General features: G+C 36.8%; 1 protein-coding gene across 1 annotated transcript; it reads right to left on the bottom strand.

The window, feature by feature from the left end:
- Positions 1–1,977: 1,977 nt before the first annotated feature.
- LOC129941540 (protein SET) lies at positions 1,978–20,703 on the bottom strand. Its single transcript, XM_056050211.1, has 5 exons — positions 20,293–20,703; positions 19,853–20,042; positions 2,433–2,721; positions 2,323–2,363; positions 1,978–2,257 (listed from the first exon to the last, which is right to left on the bottom strand). Exons 1-5 carry the CDS (start codon positions 20,524–20,526, stop codon positions 2,235–2,237), a joined length of 777 nt encoding a protein of 258 aa, XP_055906186.1. The 5' UTR covers positions 20,527–20,703; the 3' UTR covers positions 1,978–2,234.
- Between the last annotated feature and the right edge of the window lie 2,643 nt (positions 20,704–23,346).

Genomic DNA, 23,346 nt, shown 5'->3' with positions numbered 1-23,346 from the left:
AATTCGAACGAGCTTTGGGCTCGAGTCCAAGCTGCCTGGACCAATATACCAAAGACAACAATTGACAAATTAGTGACAAGTATGCCAAGAAGAGTGAAGTGGTTTAAAAAAAAAGGGTCTCTGGTCCAAGTACTAACATTTTATTTAAATAGTTGTTTTTGTATGCTGAGAAATGTCTGTTTTCAATGATTCTGTCTGTATTCAATGATAAGAGTAATAAATAAACAATTATTGTAAACCGAAAGCAAATTGAGTCATTTTTACAAGTTCAACAGCAATATGAACTTAGGTTTGACAAACATCCGACCACTTCAGTTCGCCACTGTTCTTTGCTCTTTTTTCTATAATAAGCACACAATCAAGGGGATATTACCACCCTTATTATGCTGAGGCAGAGTGTGAGCACTAGGAAGATGAGAGAGGGTTTAAAAGGAAATGTCGGTGCACATAGGTTTTTAATTCCACATTAGCGTAGTACGGCTAAAGAACGAATCTCTGTATTTGACAGTACGGCCGAAGTTGGGCTCGAGGGTATACTGATGAGCATGCCTAGAAGCACGAGTATTACTGTTTAAGGGAGGAATGCAACTAGCTATTTCACTAGAGCATAAGCCGTTAAAATAACGGCAACAAAGGGTCAGACAAAAGAGCTGACGATGATTTTCAAGCGAAGTAAATGAACTTATGTTATTATTATATGTATCATTCCACAAGAGGTGGTTGGTGACACACATACCGAGAATATCGAGTTGTTCTGTCTCATTGATGCAAGTGCCATCCATGAATAATGGCAATGGGGGTAAATCTCGCTTTAACGATACAAGACAGCATTGCGTTTTCATAGCATTAAATGCCACGCTGTTTTTTAATCCCCATTGTACAATGCTGTTTAAGTCGGAATGAGCTTATCATATTTTGTCGTTGCAGTTCCACATTCGAAGAAGAGGGATGTGAGTCTGAACACGTATATGAAAAGCTAAGAGTACTATCGTCAGCGAAACAATGTATTTGATAAGATGTTGCAGACAGGAGATCATTAATCAAAATGAGAAAGAGTGTTGGAGATAGAACAGAGCCTTGGGGCGCACCAGCATTTATTTTATGGTTTTCAGACTTGAATCCATCCAATACTACTTGTATTGAACGAAAGGACGCATTTTCGATAAGAGAGCCTGATGCCAAACCCTATGAAATGCTTTTGAAATATCAAGTGCAATAATCTTTCTTTCTCCAAAGCGATGTAAAGATTTGCTCCACTGTTCGGTGAGATGAACCATGAGATCACTAGTGGACCTATTGCTTCGAAAGCCGTACTGCCGGTCATTAAGAAGCTTTCGATATTCAAGATATTTCTTGAGCTGATAATTAATCAGCGTTTCCATGACCTTGGAAAGAAGGGATGTAAGTGCAATCGGTCGATAATTAGAGCGTGAGAAGATTCGCCTTCTTTGGGAATGGGCTGGACAAATGCAGTTTTCATCCTCTCGGAACGAGACCTGAGGAGTAGGCCAGATGAAGCTTACGCAATGGTTTTGCCAGCGTTGAAGAACACCTCTTCAGAACAATAGCGGGGATACCATCCGGACCAGCGGATTTATGTGTGTTTTTTTCTTAGGACTCTTGCCACAGTACGAGTGCGAAAGAAGATTGGTCCCATAGAATTACTAACTCGCTCAAGTACAGGCGGAGTCATAACACTCACTGGCAGCGTACAATTGGCGGCGAACTGCCTAGCAAAGAGATTAGCTTTCTCTAAAGAGCTAACAAAAGGAGTGTCATTGACAACGAGCGTAGGAACCGATGAAAAGAAAGAATTCCTCAAGTTTTTTTTACAAATGACCAACAATTTTGACTGTCGCAGTATTTTTTGCCATAATTTTTGGTCATGTAAAAATTTGGTCCGTCGAATATGGGCGGCTTTCCGTTTTGTTTTCTAAAAAGTCTTGTTCTTAAATTTAAAAAAAAAAAGAAAAAATATTTTTTTCCGAAAGAAGGATAAGTTTTATTAGTTTGAACTTTAAAAATCCCAACATTATAATTTGGTATACACGTTTACTCTTATAACTAAAGAGAACGTGTCTTTATATCTTAGTTTGCCTTTTTGTTTTAAATATATTTTCCGGAAAAAAAGAAAAATATTTTACATTGTAGTTAATATAATATCCAATGTTGTTCTTTTTGTTTTGTTTGTATTATTTGCTTAATTGAATTGCTTTACTTTAAAGCTCAATTTATTATTTGTTTTCTGCTCCCTCTTCTGAAATTTAGAAAAATTAAATATAAATATATTTCGTATTGAATTTAATTTTTTGTAAAATTAACCTTCTTCTTCCTCCACGTTTTCTTCATCAAACATCTCATCCCTTTAAAAAAAAATTAAAAATAAAATAAGAAATTTACTTTTAAGAAGGTTTGAAGACTATTTTTCTTACTCGTTGTCATCGTCATCATCGTCATTCTCATCTTCGGGCTCAACTTCAATGTCAGGTACCAGATAATACTGCAATGGATTTGGCCACAGATCGTCCTTGATGAGTTCAGCTATTTCATCATTCACCGGATCACTGTTGTCAGTGAACCAATCAAAGAATGTCTTATATTCGGAATTCCGTTTCTTTTTGTTGTTGAAAGGTTTTGAGAGCAATTGCTTAAGTAGATTCTTGCCTTCCTTCCATTGAATTGATGTACTAGTAGATGATGGATGATCGCTATTTTCAGCAGCTATTAACACCAAATACAAAAAATATTTAATTTTAAATTTAGAATACCAAGTAGTTGAAAATATAACTTAAAAAAATGTGATATCTGGGAAACTTAAATTATAATTTTTTGCAACATCCGATACCTACATTGATCAAAGTTCAAGTTAAAATAAAACTCATAAGCTAAACAAATTTTTAGAATTTTTTTTTTACGGACAGAATTTAAACATTAGAAACTATCGGCTTAATTCTTCACAAAGTTCTAATCTCTAAAACTCTGTTTTTTGAGAAAAATTAGAACCCGAAACAAACAGAGTTTAAATTTCTAATGCATTACAACTCGGTTTTAGATGTCTCTCTGTTTGAATAAGAACTTTGATTAATAGAATTCACATTTGGGGGTCCAGGAATTCATTAACTTGCTTGGTTTAGAAGTCTTCAAAAGGACACAAGTATCCACAGGTTTTTCTCAAAATCCATATATGTCTACCAACTTCTTCTCTCATCTACCCGTGGTAAACATCGGGTACCTAATAGCCCAACTGGAGATTGGGTTTCAACGCTAGCGGAGAAAGGGGGTAGGTGTTTTTACTAAGGCACCTTTTTTTTGCCCTTGGAGTTCAAATGAATAACCTGACCTTTCAGGTTGGAGGCTGTGCTAAGTATAAATATCCTACTTGCGAAGCACCAACAAGACTCGATAAGGACGGATTTACTGATGACGAACCAAGCGAACGAAATAAGGACAACAAACTTTCGATCTGTACGTGGAATGTAAGGCCGCTTAATAGACCACGTGCAGCCGGACGATTAGCGGAAGCCCTAAACTGCTGCAACGCAGATATTACTGCCAACCAAGAAGTGCGATGAGATGTACAGGGCAAACGCAAATTAAAAGACTGCGAGTATACTACGGCGATTGTTATCGAGAACAAAGGCAGAGACTATTTTGGTGTGAATGTTGTTGGAACTTTACTCAGGCAAAATGTATTGAGTTTCAGCAGTGTGAACAAAGGCATCACCACAATCCCCTAATATGCGAGAAAGATTGAGACACCAGTCATAGTCTACGAAGCGATTTAACCGAAAGGCTAATAAGAGAAGATATCATTGGTGGCACAATCGGTAGGTACAGCCAGTATGATTCCACCTCCGAAAACGGATTCAGGCTGATAGATTTTGCTGCGGGGCGAGACGTTCTGGTAACCTTTACGAAGTTCACACATTTCGATATCCACAAGGGGACAAGGAAATCTCCTGATCAATCAGTTGTCAGCCAGATTGACACACATTGCGATCGACTTACATATGACACTTCTCCCAGTTGACACTGAAGTGCAAGGCTTCAAACGGCCACCATAGCCTGGTTTGACGACTAGTGCCGGCAAGTACAGGCAGTTTATCAACAAGCGTATAAAACGGCGTTACGCAGAAAGACCAGAAGCATGATTACGAGGTTCGCAGCGGATCGTTTTCAATTCAAACTTTCAAATTCGACTCGCGTCGTAATTCCTTATTAACGTATTCCCGAAAATAGTTCTTCCTATATTCTAGTGATTTGACACTTTTGGTTTGACAGCTTTCCACAAATTTTGTTTTAATTTTTAAATTGGCGGTGATTCAATAAACAAAATCATAAAAAATTTAATAAATTATGGTGTGTATTTATTCCGAAAGGGATGTATTTAAGGAATTCTCAAGATTACGGGTGTCCGGGAGACTACCAGGAAACATATCTTCTCCTCTGGATCTCATTTCAACTGACTAAGTATTTTTTCCTGTTAGCTTAAATCAAATGAATCAATTAATCTTCACACTTTGTTTTAATAGGTTAATCAAACTATTTCGACTTTCGAAGGAAGCTTTTGTCTTCATTTTGCAAGAGATAAGAGGAATTCAAGAACAAAACTGCAAGGCATTCCTTAATTATTTTTCTTCATAACCTCGACGGGAGCCAAAAATCGATGTCGTTTTGTTTGCTTGTTTTTATCGTTCCTTGAATGAATTTTAAAATTGTATATTTTATTGTGGATTGTCAATTTATCGACAAATATCGAATATTAAAATAAAGCTAATTCACATTTTATTATAATTACAATCAAAAAAGAATCCCTGAAATCGAACAGTGAATAATAATATACACTCTTTCACCTGGTAATCCACCAAAAAAAAAAGCTGTCGGATTTCAACAAACCTTATGACATTTTAAATAAGCCTACGGATTCGCTAATAGGTCGAATTCAAAACGAAGAAAGCGAAAGCAATAATTGAAAAATAGCAACCTCGCTAGCAAACCGATTCGCCGCGTATCCCAAATCAGGTAGCTGGGCTGGTCGCGTGTTCTACTAGTAGAAGAGGAGAAAGCAACACCGGTGTCTCAGAAATAAAAAAAAGCGATCGAGGGGAGATGCATGCATGGAGGTAACAAAAGACTTCAACTTCGTAAATTTTACCAAACGGTAAAAAAAAATTATGTAGCACCAGACACGAATCGAAATCTGTAAACGAGAATGCACCCTACTGTATTAAAATAGAAAAAGATCTCAACTATGTATTGGATGTCAAAAATAGTTTGAAAAAAAGGCAATTTACTGTCTTCTTTAACACCGTTCTGAAAGAATTGTGCAAAATTTAACAGTCAACACTAGAGGTACAATCTTCTTAAGATCCATTTAAATTACTGATACAACGATGATATTGACATAATTAGAAGATCAAAGGGTGATACCAGTGGCGAATTTTTGAGCATTGTGACGGAAGCGGATAAAATGGGTTTAGTGGTCAATAAGGGCAATACTGAGTACATGTTGTCATCAAAAAAAGGACATCGAACGATGACGTCTTGAACAAAACGTCACCATGGACAGCTACAATGTGCGGGTACGTGAGGACTTTATCTACCTAGGCACTTCAGTAATCTTCAGCATCTTAAGTCACCTTCTTTAAGAAACTTATTATCCCGGTCCACATTTATGGCGCTGAGGCTTGAACTGACACTGAGGAAGACCGCGTGCAGGTGGCACACGTGGGAGGAAGAGGACTTCAAACAACTTGGCGTGCTACAATTCACTAAACTGTTATTGTAAATTTATTCAGTAAACAACATTTTTATCATGATAAAGTCTGAAAAACTTTTCTACCAAAATTTGGGGTTTGTGATAGCAACTTTAAGAACGTTAGCTTCTCCAATTATTCCAACTTTTGGTCGTAATTCTCGCCTTAGTATATAGTTTAGTTTATACAAATTTTAGTCTACATATTCGAAGTGTCAAAAATATCGCTACTGTTTAGACGCCCGTATCAAACGATCCAAATCAGTCAATTCAGCGGCATTTAAAAAAATTGGTCATCGTTCTGACCACATTATGGCGTTAGGATCTTAGTTTACATCCGTACAAGATCAAGCTAACTCAGGAATTGAAGCCGATGAATTATTTAAAGAGACTGTGGAAAAGATGCGACCGCCTTGTTTGTTTGATACAGCGGCTCTAAACTTTTTCTTATGAAAACAAAGCGGCGATGTTGAAAAAGCTCTGAGCCGAAATTGAACGCGAAATAGCGCCGGTTTTGACCATGCTCTCGAAATTTAGAACGAATCGTCTGCTGAAACCTGACCGCGGTGGCCATATAAAAAATGGTTGGAAATGGAAACAATTACTCAGCAGACATTAATTCGGGGAACCATGGATCGGATTCACACCATGTTTTCTCTAGTGGATAATGCACATCCTCACAAACGACGTACTGTGCGCACCGAAGACGTTATTGGTGATGTGGAGAAGAGTATCAAAAAGACCCGAATGAGTCCGTCCGCCATCGCGCAGAAAATTTAGAGCTGTGTCCATCCACTAGGGGCTAACATCGACTCGGACCACTACCTCATTGTAGCCAAGGTAACACTTCGGGTTTCTAGACCCAAGGCAAAAAAGGTAGATGGTGGGAGAAGATACAACGTCGAAAAGCTTCAATCGCCAAATCCTTCTCCATCCGAATTACAAGTAACTTCTCTCGAAGTTCTCTGCCGCCAACACAATCAGAAAAGCCGCCTCTGACTTGCTGGGTTTCAAGCGGCCACCAACAAGGAACCCCTGGTTTGATTAGAAATGTCGGCAGGCAAATACAGCCAAACAACAGGCACGCAAACCGGCGCTGCATAGAAGGACGAGAGCTGCTCACGAGCTTTATGAGCGGAAAAGGCGAGAGGAACACGCGACTTTTCAGAAAGAAAAAAAGAGAGCATGATAAGCGTGCGAACGAAGATGTTGAGAGGTTCAAAAGCAGAAATGAAGTTCGAAAGTTTTATGAGCAGGTGAAATTAAATTCACAAGCACATAAACATCGAACCAAGGCTATATAGGCGAAAGTAGAATCATCATAGTGAAACCACAATCAATGCTGAGAATATAGAAGGGCCACTTCTGCATATAACGGAGTATAAATTCTGTATAACTGCGAAGACGAACCGAATTCCGATGTCAAGCAGGATGACCCATTGAGCAAAGACGACGAAAGCCAACAATTCCGTCCGTGGGGAACTTAGACGAAGTAAAGAAAGCTATGTCTAAGCTTAAGCAGATCGTCTCGGTTAAAACGTCACCATCGACAGACGTAACTTTAAGATAGTTAAGGACTTCGTCTACCTAAGCTTCACTATTAAGGCAGAAAACCCCAGCGCTGAGATCAAACGAAGAATAGCTCTTGCTAACTGCGGTTTTCTTTGGGCTAAGAGAGCAATTGAGGAGCAAAGCCCTCTGTTGAGGGTCCAAAGTGTCGCTTAATAAGACCCTCATCATCCCCGTCCTTCTATACGGTGCAGAAGAATAGATTATGACAAAAGCACCTTGGGTCGCTTCGGGAAAAAATTATTCGGTGATCTACGGTCCCGTACGCATAGAAGGGAAGTGGAGGAAAAGATGGAACGCCGAGCTGTACAGCGACATAGACTTAGCCAGAAGGGTGAAAGTCCAACGACTATGATTGCTGGGTCACGTAGATCACATGGAAACCAATGTTCCGGCCCGGAAAGTTTGCGAATCCAAACCCAGAGGACAGCGCAGTACAAGAAGACCGCGGATCAGGTGGCACCCACAAGCGGAAAGTGACTTCACCCAACTTGGAGCGCGAAATTGAAGACATCTAGCTAAGGACCAGGCTAGATGGAGAGTTTGTTGGGTGAGGCCCTAGTTCACACCTTAAGTAAGTCCATCCACTTTATGAAAGTTTTTGCGGGAGTTGAACAACCATCAAGCGTGTCAAACTCACAAGATAATTTTTATCAGCAGATAAACTTATTTTAGGTTGAATGGATACGTTAATATGGAAAATTGTGTTTATATTTGGTGTGTTCATAATCCACAAGCCATTTTTGAGACGCGCGCCGTGCCGCAGGCTATGCATTCTCAAAGAGTCAGTTTGGTGTGCTCTAACAATCAATAGTTATCGCTATAGTAGAGCCATGGTTAATGACTTTTTCTGTCTAACGCAAATAATCCCCAATTAACGAGTTATTAGTCACATACGGGCCCTAATTCTAAAAAAAACTGGACCTTTTGGCTGTAATTTTTTCAAGCCAAACCCATTTCTTAATGCTTTGCAATTATACAAATTTTTATGCGTTAACCATATCAAAATTTAAGGAATGTCAAGCGGTTTTCCGAAGCGGCTATTCAACGAATGATAACATTTTAGCCTTAAAAAATCATTGCGGAAACACTCTTGTAGCAGAAACAGAAACTATGTGCCCTATTCATAGATTTCAGGGCCACCTTCTATATTATCGATAAATTTCATAGAATTCAAAGCCGCCTTCGAGACTATCGATAGAAGAATTTTGTTTTACAAGTTGTACAACAAGGGAATGTCAACAGAATTTGATAGAGTGCTAGAAATTCTTTATGAAGGAAATATAACTGCGGTGTGGAATGGTGAGGAAAGGTCGGATTGGTTTGAAACAACAATGGAAGTTAAGCAAGGAGTCCGTATCCGTTTTCCCCGTTTATCGTCGATATCATTGACGATTTACCCGGTGGGATAGTTTGCTGAGAACAAGATATGAGCATTTATGTTTGCCGACGATGTTGCCCTTTTTGCTTATTCACCTCAAACATTTCAACTAATTATCAACCGTCTTGTTGTATACTGCGAGCAGTGGAAGGATATGGTGTTTAAAAAACAATGGTGACAGACTATCCACCAATAAAAATTTTATTTTAACAGCGAACCAATTGAAGTGGTGAAAGAAAATGAATACTTTGGTGTAATGATAACAAGTAACTTCCAAATGAAAACCAATTTTAAGGAGAAACTTGTTAAAGGCAAAAGCGTAATAAGTGCTACTTAAAAAAAAAATGTTTTGCAAACAATCTTGTTTCCCAAAACGTAAAATACAAAGATTTTACTTCAGTTAGCCGAATCTATAATCTTGTAGGCAACGTAAACTTGGGGATAGGCAAAATATGAAATCGTTGAAAAATGAGTAAGGTTAAATACGTCAATTATATCTTCATCATTAAACCGGACTGTCGCCGCACTTTATCAAAACGCTTAAGTTACATATTGGCTATCTTTTGAGTGATTTTAACATGCCTAATCAAATATTAACAAAAGTTATAGCTCTGTATACTAATTAAAAGTAGTGTCATTGGTTCGAGAAATTAAAGGAACTGGCTGAATATTATAATACCTATAAATTTTACCCTCAACGTGCAGTCAGGCAATGGAAGAGAAGTCAAAAATGCACTCTATGATCTCTTCGCCAAATGAGACCAAACATATATAGTTGAATGTATACATAAGGCCACATACAGCGTTCTTCAACACAATCTTTGTTTTCTGCTTTTTCTTAAAATTTCCTCACTCTTGATATTTTGTTTCGTTTCTCTTGTTTCGATGGTGCATAACTTCTCGATCAATAAGTTCAGGGTTCGTTTTTCGGCAGGAATCGTATTCCACAAGTCTCTAACATTGTCAAATTCCTTACCAAGGGTTGACATTATTCTGCCATTCAGAATCCATTCAGAGAGGATATTTTCTTATGCTTGGCTAGTTTATCATTGAGATCTACAAATAGCTTTTGTAATTTAGCAATGTGTGCACTGATGTCCTCTTGTTCATCTTTTCTTGCTGTCTATTAACATGTTAAGCCTTTGGATGCTGCTTCTTTCAAAACGGCACATAATTTATCGTAAATGTCCTTGGAATATTCACATTTTAAAACAACGATGTTGGCATAAACGATTTTTGACCTTTATGAAGAAAGCTGGACTGAAAAATACCACAGGTGGTCCATGTTTATTTTATCGCAGTAATAGTTCTTTATGTTGCGATTTATGTTGACGATGGACTAGTTCTTGGAAATAACGAAGATGAACTTCAAAAAACTTTATGTTTGCACTCAAAAATGAATTTAAAATTACATTTGGAACTCTTGAAATTTTTCTTGGAATGAAGATAAAAATTTTAAAAAAACCAAGAAAAATATACGAGTTTTGGATCGTTTCAGAATGGAAGGAAATTCAAAATTTAAAAATTCAAGAGGACAAAGTTCCATACCGCAAAGCGACCAGACATCGCTTTTGCAGTAAGTTTTGTAGCAAAGATGACTGGAATAGCGTTAAACGAATTTTTGTTAATTACCAAAGAAAGAGCAAAGACAATTTGGCAATTTACAGTGATGCTGATTATGCAAGCGATCTTAAAACCAGACGTTCAACTACTTGGAATAATTTCATTGTTTTCTGGTGGTGCTGTATCATGGACGAGTCAGTTTCAACGAACCATGGCCTTATCAACAACGGAAGCAGAAATTATGGCTACAAGTGAAGGTGCCAAGAAAGCTATGTGGCTTAAACATCTTTTGGAAGAACTAACAGGACAAAAAGAACTGGCACCAATATTATATGTCGATAGTGCAATTGCTGTAAGGCTAGGAAAGAATCCCGAGTTTCACAAAAGAACAAAGCATATTGAGGTTCGCCATTTTTATGTTCTTGAGCGTTTCTTGGGGGGGATTTAAGATTGGAGCATATTGCAGGAACTGATCAGTTAGCAGATTTATTGACAAAACCGGTTGAATGCGTACGATTTCAAATGCTACCAAAGAAAATAGGTATCGACAAATTATAATTTGATTAAATACAATTTTGTTTTGTGTTTATGGAGGAAGTGTTAAAGCTAGATAAATCAATTAACAAAATATGTTACTTTGTGGCTTATATGAGGCATTGAGAGCAGAAGTGGCGTAACCCCAAATTGTAATGATTGAGAAAATCACGGTTAAAGAAACACGTTTCTTTATTATTTATTTCCTATTTAAAATAATGGCTAATAAACTTCAGCTATGACATATCTGGAGGAATATCTCATATTTTAGATTTTAATTTTGTCTGTAAATGTTTACTGGATTTTATGGTGCTTACACCATCCACTTCTACTTTCTGGATACAGAAATAAATTTTTAAAAAGTAATTAGGTTACACCAATATTTAAATATACGAGTTTTTAAATTTTGGTTTATTATGAATTTCTAAGTACAAAATAGTAAGAAGTTATGAGTTAACCCTCTACTGCACAAGAAGCCATATATGGCTTTTGATTTTTAAACGCCGACTGCTTGGATTGCGCAACTGATATTGGTAAAGTACCGTTTTGATATCTTAGAACAGTTCATTGTTTATATTTTTTTAGTGTATTTGGTTTTATTTTTCGTTGCACAATCGCGAAAATCTGCAATCAAATTTGGTAAGTAATATTAAAGTGTTAAATGGTCAATTATGTCCGTGGAATTTAAGACACGGCGTATTTTTGACAACATCCATATATGGCTCCTTATCCATTCACAACAATATTTATGGTTTCATATATGTATGGCTGCTGTTGCTTTTTTGCAGTGAAAAACAATGATCTCGTCTATTTTATTCTACGGAAAAGGATTTTGTGCTGTTCCTGGTGATGGTTTTCAGAGTGAGGATGAAATCCTTGAATCGGAGGATGAGCAGAATATGGATATGGACTGTAAAGAACACATAGAGGTGCCTGAAACCGATGAAAGCGAGTACGATTCGGATGATGAAAAACCATTGTCAACTTTGATCTCGAAAGGTAAGAAAAAAAAAGCAAAAAGTAAAAGTAAGTAAGAGGAGCAAATCCCGTGCAACATACATGGAAAGCGATTATCCTTTTTTAGGGACAAAAGAGCTTCCAGAAGAAATGTCCTCTTTAGAGACCCCCGCTGACTTTTTTCTTTTCAAGGGAGAACTGTTTGATATGATTGTTGACGAATCCAAAAGAAAAGCATTGCAAAACAACATAAATAAACCATTCAACTTAACGCGAAGTGAAATGGAACAATTTGTCGGTATTTCTCTTTTCACGTCCCTCATAAAATTGCCTTCTACCAGGCGGTATTGGAACTCCCAACTAGGACAGCCTCTTGTTTATGAGACCATGCCATGTAGGCGGTGGGAGGAAATAAAAAAATGTCTCCATTTCGCTGATAATGATAAATCAGCTTTTCAAAGTCAGGCCACTCCTAAATAATATAAGGGAACGACTTCTTCTTATACCAAAAGAAGAACATCTTGCAGTGGACGAACAAACAATTCCCACTAAGTGTTGACATCACCTTAAGCAGTATAATCCAAAAAATCCACATAATGGGGTTACAAAAACATCGTTTTAAGCGGAATATCGGGATTCAGCTATGATTTTGATATATTCGCAGGGAAACAGAGCAACGTTATACCAGATGGTTTTCCAGATTTGGGTGTAAGCGGAAATGTTGTGTCCAGGTTGGTTTCAACGGTGCCAAGACATATAAACCACAAAATTTACTTTGACAACTGGTTCGGCAGTCCAAAACTTCAAGTGCATCCAACCAAAGCGGGTCTTCTTTCATTGGGGACTTTGAGGAAAAAAAAAATTCCCAACATTGAAGTTCCAAAAGAAAAGGAAAGAAAGAAAAAGAGGACGAGGAAATATGATAGAAAAGATGGCTACCATTGAAGGCGTCCTGGTTTGATAATAAAATTGTGAATATGCTTTCCAGGTTTGTAGGGGCTTATCCCACAACAAAAAAAAAAGAAGGTACTCAAGAAAAGAAAAAAGTACATAGATGTTGACTGCCCAAAGATAATAGATGAATATAATAAGTATATGGGTGGTGTTGACCTTTTACATTCTATGCTTGGTCTTCGTCCAATTGACATACGATCCAAAAAGTGGTACATACAATTTTTGTCCACTTTTTAGATTTGTGTGTTGTCAATGCATGGATTTTGTGGCGGCAGAAGAGCGACACGTATATGCCTCTCTTCAATTTTAAGCTGGCTATAGCAGAACACCTATGCAAGAATAAAAAGTGTCTGAAAAGGGGACGCCCGGCTTCAATTTCGAACACTCCAAAGCGTCAAAAAACTACGATTGAGTCCTTTTACCCCCGCTTTCCCAACTCAACATTTGAAGAAAAAAGGAAGGCGCCATGACTTTCCATTGAATTCGGTTCGTTTGGACGCAATGGATCACATTCCGTAATGGCAGAAATCAAGGCAGCTATGCCAAAACGACTGCAAAAACAGGTCATTTATTATGTGTAAAAAATGCAAAGTAAGTGCACAAGCAGCCATATATGCCAAAAGTTAATTTTATTGAAATATGTGTAACTGCACAAGCAGCCATATATGGCAAAAGTTATTAACTTTTAATAAAATTTATTTAAACAATTTTTTTTGTTTAATTCTTTTAATTTTACAAAATGAAAAACAAAAACGAAAACAATTTTTTTTTCATTGGATCATAGTGCGTGCAGTAAAGGGTTAAGACTGCTATGAAACTATCACTCTTCTTTATCATGTTTTTTTTTTTTATAATTAGCAAACACTAAAAGGGTTGTTTATACCTTTAATATGCCAAAGACAGTGTGAGCATTAGGAAAAGAGGGAAGGGTTGGATAGGAGGTGTCGGTGTACATTGGTTTTAAATTTCTGAACATTGCAATGACAGGGAAAGATAGAGCGTGGCAAGGCGTTCCACATTCGCGTAGTACGGCTAAAAAAAGAATCTCTGTACTTCATAGTACGTCCGAAGTTGGGCTCAAGGGTAAACTGATGGGCATTCCTAGAAGCGCGGGTATTACGGTTAAATTGTTTAAGGGGAGGAATGCAACTGGCTATTTCACTAGAGCATAGTCCGTTAAAATAACGGTAAAAGGGTGAGGCAAGAAACCTTGCGTCGATGTTCGAGTGATGTAAACGAGTTGATGATGTTAATATCACCAATCATTTTAAAAGCTCTTTTTTGAATACTGTCCAAGAGGATTAAATAAGTTACTGGAGCACCAGCCCAGAGACGAGAGTTATATTCAAGTTTCGGACGTATATAGGTTTTGTAGATTGTAGCCAGATCAGACTGAGAAAAACATTTCTTGCAACGTCTCAAAAAAGGTGGTTGCTGATGCACATTCCGAGGATGTCAAGATTTTCTGTTCCGTTGATGCAAGTACCACTCATAGATAGTGGCAAAGACGGTTTATCTCACTTTAACGATGCAAGACAGCATTGCGTTTTCGAAGCATTAAATTCCACACGATTTTTTATTCCCCATTGCACAATGCTGTGTAGGTCGGAATTTAATGAGCTAATCATATTTTGCCGTTGCAGTTCCACATCCGAAGAGGAGGGTTGTGAGTCTGGAAACGAATATAAAAAGCTAAGAGTGCTATCGTCAGCGAAACAATGTATTGGAATAGAAGTAGCAGACAGGAGATCATTTATAAAAATGAGGAAAAGGGTCGGAGACAAAACGGAACCCTGGGGCACACCAGCGTTTATTTTATGAGTTTCAGACTTGAATCCGTCCAAAACAACTTGTATTGAACGGTTCGTAAGAAAATTTCTAATCCAACGAAGAAGAGATTCGTCGATACCGAAAGCACGAATTTTCGATAAGAGAGCAAGATGCCAAACTTTATCAAATGCCTTTGAAATATCAAGTGCAATAATCTTACTTTCTCCAAAACGATGTAAAGATCTGTTCCACTGTTCGGTGAGATGAACCATGAGATCACCAGTGGACCTATTGCTACGAAAGCCGTATTGCCGGCCATTAAGAAGCTTCCGTTCCTCAAGATATTTCTTAAGCTGATAATTAATCAGCGTTTACATGACCTAAGAAAGAAGGGACGTTAGTGATATCGGTCGGTAATTTGTGGGAGAAGAAGATTCGCTTTTTTTGGAATTGGCTGGCAGTTTTCCAACTACTCGGAACGAGCCCAGAAGAATAGGATAGATGGAAAAGCTTACGCAGTGGTTTTGCTAGCGTGGAAGAACACCTCTTCAGAATAATAGCGGAGATACCATCTGGGCCAGCGGATTTATGAATGTTGAGATCTTTAAGAACTCTCGCCACAGTTCGAGTACGAAAAAAGATTGGTCCCATAGAATCATTTACGCGTTCAAGAACTGGGGGAGTCATGACACTATCTGGTAAGGTGGAATTTTCGGCGAACTGCCTTGCAAATAAGTTGGCTTTATCAATAGAGCTAACTAAAGGAGTGTCATTGACAACAAGCGTAGGAACCGATGAAGAGGAAGAATTCCTCATGTTTTTTACAAATGACCAAAAATTCTTACTGCCTTTGGGACATTACAGTAGGTATTCCACTAAGCTAACGTCTCTGTCTGTAGAAACAGTTGTCAAGTTCTTATAAAACTCATGGTAACTCGTGAGAATAAAATTTAGTAAGTCGAGTAAATCTTCCTTTTTCGCTTCACTTACGGCATTTCCTATTGGAGACAGTAATTCGTGATTATTGTAGATGTTCTATTTTCAATATCACAGTTTCAAAAAGCACGTCTTCTTTCAAAAATTGAAGCCATTGAATCTTAAGCCATTCCACTTTCCCTTTATAAACATTAATTTTTGGATTTGTTATATAAGTTTAAAATTTTTTTCGTCGAAAACATCACAGATCCATCCATATCAATAATTTTAAATGGATCCTTCTTTCTTGCTGCTGCTATAACCTTATACCAGTCCATAGGGCCAAAAATGTCTTAAATACTTCTTTTGTTTTTTGATAAGACCAAAGTCTTGATCCACAAGGTAAGTAGGAGTGGCTACTCCATAGAAATTTCTGATCAATTTTATTTACAAGATAGTCACTATGCGAAACAATATATTGGCACAAAACAGGCAGCATAATATTCCTATTTTGCTCACCACACTGGTCTGTGTATATAATTAAATTTGAGGTACTCACAAAATGTTTAATATAATGCAATAAGCAGCTGCCAATTTCTTGGGGACCTCTTGAACCAACCGACTCATCCTTAATATACATGTAAGCTTTGTTCTTTAGGTCTCTTATAATAGCACACACCCCTTGAAATTACTGGAGTTGGCAGGGTTTTCATAAGATCAAATGCAATTACGAAAATGTCATTAGATTCCTTGCTTTTGCTGCATCAACTTTAATGCCATTTCTAGCCGACTCTACTTTTCTAAGATGAAGTTTATATTTGATTTCGCTTAATGTACAATTTTGGTTCAGAATTGATTTATTTAAATAAACTGCGTAATGTAGACGTAAGCGAGTTACGCCATTTCTGTGCTACGAAAAATTGTAGAATGTTTTAACAATTTTGTGTAGGTTTATGAACAAATATGAGCCACGCCACTTCTGCATAGAAAGTTATGTTAGTGTAATAAACTCAAAATTGAAAAAATGAGGGTTACGCCACTACTGCTCTCATTGCCTCTTATACATATAACTCTAATGAATCTTTCAACCTGTGGGAACGTTTTCCTTAAATAAATCTTAATATATATAATTCTTCTGTGAGTGTGTATGTCACTGAACTTCTCTTAAACGACTGGACCGATTTTGATGAAATTTTTTGTGTGTGTTCAAGGGGATCTGAGAATGGTTTAGATTCACAATTTTGTCTTAACATTGTAGTCGACAAGATGCTGCTGGTCAATTCGCGAGGGCGTTGATGTACACTGAGGTTCCTAAATTTTTTACATGGAATAAAGAATCAAAGAATTGGGAACCTCGGAAACGAGACATTCCAGTACCAGGATTCGCTGATATATTTATGACAAAAACTTTAGGTCGATTATATACAGTTCATCCTAAGCAACGCAAATGTTTTTTTTTTTTGCGTTTATTACTGGTTAACGTCCCTGGACCGACGTCCTTCCAATATTTGCGAAAAGTCAATGGTACTTCATACGACTCTTTCTCGATGAGTGTCGTGAGTTACATTTTTTGGAGGATGATAACCATTGGGATCTCACACTTGCAGATGCAGCCTGAGCTCATCTCCACAACAAATTCGTCAATTATTTTCAATAATATTGACAACGTGTTTTCCGTCTGAAAGACTCAATGAGTGAGGATATTTTGCATCGGACTAGATTTACTAATCAAAATCTTAATATTGAATTCTCCGCCGAAATATACAACGAGTCATTAATAATGATTGAGGAAATTAGTATTCTTATTTCAAACATGCCGCTCATCCATTTTGGAATGCCAGCGCCGAATAGGCCAGCGGTAGACATCATCAACAGCGATGTTCAACGTGAACACCAGTTCGATAAGACTTCTTTGGCTACTTTTGAACAACGAAATGTATTTAATCAAATTAACGTTTCAATTGCAGCACAACAAGGTGGATTCTTTTTTTAGACGCTCCAGGTGGCACTGGTAAAACATTTCTTATCGCACTGATACTTGCGCGGATTCGATCTCAAAATCATATTGCATTGGCCATTGCTTCATCAGGCCTTGCAGCAAAATGATACTTGATGGTGGACGGACTGCGCATTCAACTCTTAAATTACCTTTGAACGTTCATACAAATCCCGAAGCAATGTGTAACATAAAGAAGGATTTAGGCATGGCTGAAGTTTTGAGAAAATGTAAAATTATTAATGAATGTACAATGGCCCACAAGCATTCGCTTGAAGCTCTCCACAGGTCACTGAAAGATATCAAAAATAATGCTCGGCTTTTCGGTGGTGCTCTACTGCTGCTGTCTGGTGATTTCAGACAAACATTACCAGCCATTCCACGCGCGACATATGCAGACGAAATAAACGCATGTTTGAAAGAATCTTATCTATGGCCAAGTGTCACTAAATTATGCGCGTTCGACTTCAAAATGATCCATTAGCGTCATTATTCTCTGAAAAATTGTTAGACATTGGCAACGGTAAAATTCAACTGTATGAAGATACACAATATATTCGACTTCCAGAGGATTTTTGCAACATGGTGGCTACCAAAGATGAGTTAATAACAAGTATCTTTCCAGATTTAAGACATAATTATACTAATCATGAATGGCTGCGAGAGCGAGCTATTTTTAACCGCAAACAATTAAGATGTTAACGCCATCAATTTTAAAATACAACAGTCATTGCCTGGTGATGAAATTACATTTAAATCGATTGACACTGTTGTTGATCTCGACTATCCTGTAGAGTTTTTAAATTCACTAGATTTCCCTGGAATGCCACCACATAATTTGCGACTGAAAATTGGCTCACCTATAATTTTGCTTCGAAATTTAAATGCCCCAAAATTGTGTAATGGCACGCGATTAGTTGTACAAAATATCATGGGCAACATTCTTGAAGCCACTATTTTGGGTGGAAAATTTCAAGGTGAAGTTGTACTTTTATCACTGATCCCAATGATTCCTTCAGATTCGCCTATACCATTCAAACGTTTACAATTTCCAATCCGCTTGGCATATGCTATGACTATAAATAAGTCACAAGGCCAAACAATGACAATTTGTGGCTTAGATTTAGAAAACCCATGTTTTTCTCACGGCCAATTATATGTTGCGTGTTCCAGAGTTGGAAAACCATCGAATTTATTTATTTATACACCTCAGAGTTTAACCAAAAATATTGTACATCCAATGGCATTACGATTAATTAGGTTTTTGTAAATAGAAAAATATATTTAAAAAAAAAATAGTTTAATTAAAACAAGTTGAAGATTTCATTACACATACTCACACGCTATCGATTAGTCTAATTGTAAAAAATTTACATGTAATGACGTTAGATATTGTCATAACATTTGAATAATAATTTTCATCAAAATGGTCCAGAATGTTTTAGCTAATTAAAAAAAGTTTGAAATTTTCAAATTAAAGAGGTGTAGACAGGACAACGTCTGTCGGGTCCGCTAGTATATATATATTGTTTGTTTGTAAGATTGCCTTTCCTTTAAATAATCCTTATTACTTTTTTATATTTTGCGTTTTCTTTTCTTATATTAAAAATTGTATCTATGTTTTTTAACTTTAAATACCATTGGCTTTGAGTAAATTATTTCAATCGGGACGGACGGCAAAGCTAGCAAAACGATTCGCCGCCAATCCCATAATCAGGCCCCTGAGCTGGTCGCGCATGTTTTTTAACTTTAAATACCATTGACTTTGAGTAAATTATGTCAATCAAGACGGACGGCAAAGCCAAGCTTGACAGATTTTTGTATCTATGTTAATTTATAGGTACATATTTTGAAAATGAAATACCTAATTATATCTATTAATTATTTAAACGAACTATTGTTTAATTTAAATGTTTCAAAAAAAAAGCAAACCAAACTTTTGCTAGTATTCAAAAATCGGTACAAAATTTCTATGGTCCACAATTATCTATCTCATAATTTGTTAGAGATGCTAATCAAAGAATATAATTTTAAAATTTTGTTCAGTTCTTTTTTTAAAATGAAAAGATAAGGAGGAACATCACGACACAAACATTTTAAAAAAAACATACACACAATTTAATAGTAAACATTTTTAAACGAAACTGTACCTAGACTTAGTCCAACAATATTCTAAACCAACCAACAAAACAAATAAAAATGTTTCGAGAGAAAAAAACATATTAATTATTTATAAAGACGATAGAAATTTGTCTCGACTGCTAAATCAGAAAAAAAAACATAGACTAGACTTTCTGGTATAAATCTTCAACACACTGTTTATACACACAATTCAATTCGTAGTTCATATCACAAAAAGTACAGTCACCTTCCCACGACAAAATAATATGCAATGCATTTACTTTCACATCTTCTCAAGTCACGCTTTTAATTTTGCGCTAAATAATAATATTCTTACCGCCAGAACCCAAATGGAACTCTTTAGTGAGGACTTTGTTCTCGAAGTATGGATTCTCATCAAAGTGGAAATTTATGCGATAGCCCGACTTTATGTCTTCAAACTCCTCCACTTCAAGTTTGGTCAACGAATGCAGACAATCCTCTTCCTCTTCATCTAAAATTCCCGAAACTTGAGGGTGGTTGATGAACTGCAAAATAAATAAAAACATGAACATACACAAAAATACATTTCAATGATGTTGTCTTGTCTGGTGTTAAAAACAAAAACTCAAATAAATAAATGCGAGCAAAACTAAAAAGAAAAATATTAAAACAAAAAAAACGTGCGCAATAAATTTTCCACCCAAAGCCATCATAGCGGAAGCATGCGTGCAATGGCTGTGTTTAAAAATTGTTTTTTTTTTTTTGTTAAAGGTAAAGGATTTTCTAAGAACTTACCGCTGTAACCCAGAAATTTGGAATACGCTTAACCAGCTCGCTGCGCTTTTCGTAACATGGTTTACGTAGTTTGTTGTATTTTTGTTCAACTTTGAGAATTTCTTCGCTGGCTTTCTCATTGAGGGCGTCAATTTCATTCTGACAAGCGTCAATCAATTCTAGTGCTTCTGATTCATCCTCGTTCGGTGTATCGTCGGCTGAGATTTTAGCGCGTTTTGCTGGTAGGCTAGACATAGTTGGTTGTAATTTATTGGTTTAAATGGAGGTTTAATGTAAATATAAATGCTTATTGGCAATTAATTATAATTTATTGCTAGGATTGAATTAAAATTTCCACAACTGTTGCAAAGAATAAAAATGCCGGTTCGGCTTCACTTTTTGATTTCCCGTATTTCTGCGAATAGCGAGTACGTCAAAAATTTAACGATCGTTAAATAATTTGCAAAGAAAATGGCCGGTATTTTGACGATAAAACAATTGCATTCAGGTGTGTTTTAATTTTAAATGAACGCATCTAGTCAATCATATTGATTTCTGAAATTGTCCGTCCAGATTTGAACTAAAATATAAAACAATTTATGCAGAGCATAGCAATTGAGCATGTTTCAAAAAGCTTAAATATAGTTATAACATAATATATATAGTAAAACAGTTATTCTCTTTAAGAAATAGTATATATAATCATAAGTTTGAAGTATGCTTTCGAATTATGAATCTCAAGATGCATGCAGCAATTTCGAATTCATGTTTGATTTACATGCATTTGCCTTTGATTCCTGCAAAAAAGGATGCAACATATAAAATTAATGATTGTGAGATAAAGAGAAAAGACCGAAATACATTTCTGCTTTTTCTAGGAAATTCGAGAAATGCTAAAGTCAAGATTATAGTAAAGATGACCGTGTTTATCTTTATTATAGCATTTTCGACTGCATCAGTATTGTCACAAATAACAAGTGTAAAAAAGCTTTACATTTCTACTTTTTTAAATGTTGTTTTGCCATTTTACATTTTGTACGTTTTGTTACATCTTTTTCAAAAATACCATTTAATATTTAAATTTGGTTTTGATTGTGAGGTTCATTTATGTAATGAAATTCTTGAAAAAAGGTGTAACTAAATGTAAAAATAGAAACGTAGTATCAAATTTTCAAAATAAAGAAGAAATAAAAAGCTTTTTTTAGGTTTTGAAGATTGTGGCAATACTGAAGCCGACGAAGATGCTATAATAAAGATGAACATGTTCGTCGACACCATAATGTCAGTATGAATGAAAATTGCTTTTTTTACTTACTATAACATTGTTTCCACTTAACCTTTTTTTTTTGATTTCAGTTTTTGTCTTTCTAGTTCTAAAAGCTTGTCGAATTTGGCTAGAGGGTGAAGGCAATCGACTTTAGTTGCTCGATATTTTCAGTGAGTCCAAGGAGTTTTGCGTTATCGGGAATTTCAATCAATTTTGAATTTTCAACAACTACAAGCAACTTAAAATTCAGTCAAATAAGTTTCCAAAGTTGGCCACCTTATAGTCCATGGGCCTTACTAATAATCATTTTTGCTTTATTATTTTTGATCCTTACAATTTATGGTAATTTTTACCAAATATTAAAGTCCACTCTAAAGCTAGCATCACACTACCAGTAAATTCACTGACCACTGACAGGCAGTGACGTCACGAAAACTGACGTGGTTTTAACGCCAGTGAAGCAATTGCTTGTCAGTGGTCAGTTGAGCAAAAAAGGTTATCACACTCACACGTATTGACAGGCCCGTGCCAGTGTGTCCCAAAACTTACTGACACCTGATGCTAGTCAGTGAATTTTTTTCCGAGTCGATCAGTGAACTGACGCCTTAAAAACTGACTATCACACTACACTGACACATGATTCACTGGCACATAACACTGGCAAGTGGCGTCAGTGAAATTTACATGAAATTAGGTCAGTGAGCAGTTTTGCTATCACACTATACTGGCAGCACTGAATATCAACAGCCAGTGGCTGTCAGTTTCTTGTTTGTGTTTATATTATGTTGTCAGTGGTCTTGTGTGGACGCATAAATAAATTAAATAAAAAAAAAATAATATCTTTTTTAAATGGAGGAACACTGTGGCTGCGTTAAAAATGTTGGAAGGAGAATTGTTCGAGATGTAAGAAACTGCAACGATGGTTAATTTGGCAGGGTGTGTGTTGGAAAGCATCAGCGACGATGATGACGACAAGAGAAAGCGTCGACCGCGTAGTGTTTGGCAGAAGAAATGGTTGAAGCGCAGGGAAAAGGAAGGGTTTTGTGCCAAGCTGCTCATGGAATTACGGGAAGAAGACCTGGAACTATATCGAAATGAAATGCGCATGTCGAGCGAACAGTTCGATTATTTGCTCAATTTAGTGAAGCCACATATTGCAAAAGCCGATACAAAATTCCGGCAAAGCATTTCAGCGGAAGCACGACTCGCACTCACTCTGCGTTACTTGGCCACCGGCGAGAGTTTTAATTCCCTGCGACTGCTTTTCCGCATGGTTAAGTTAAGTTAAGTTAGTTTATTTAAAGATTATTTTGGTGGTGGCGAATTTCAATAAGTTCTTCAACTTCCATATCATCCATGTCAGTCCACATATCATCCAAGAAAATAGTCTCTGTGCGCATTTGGACCGTTTTTGCCGATTCAATTTTTGGCTCGTGAAAAACAAAAAACAAAAGTTTAAATTAGTTGAAATATATTAATGAAAGAAAAGTACCAATGGCAGTTTCTCCACATTTCGTGGTGGAAGTGGCAACCCCAATGACCGGGACGGTTTTGGCCGAATGACTCGAGATACGGTAGGTGGTGACAGAGCATCTGGCGATGTTGATGATTCCGAAATGTTGCTGTCGACGTCAACTATGACAAAACTATGTGAATCTGAAGCTCGAAAGGCCTGCAAGCAGCTGTACATCGTCTTTGTTATTGCCATCTCCATTTGTTCCGCTTGCTCCGGCCCTAGCATTCGCAAACGGCCCGCAATAAGTTCACCGAATACACAAAAATGGTCCTTGCGTATGATGGCTTCAGAG

This window comes from Eupeodes corollae, chromosome 1 (assembly GCF_945859685.1).
Source record: "Eupeodes corollae chromosome 1, idEupCoro1.1, whole genome shotgun sequence".
Classification (NCBI taxonomy): domain Eukaryota; kingdom Metazoa; phylum Arthropoda; class Insecta; order Diptera; family Syrphidae; genus Eupeodes; species Eupeodes corollae.
Note: the sequence above shows the minus strand (reverse complement) of the source record. Positions and strands in the feature narration are given on the sequence as shown.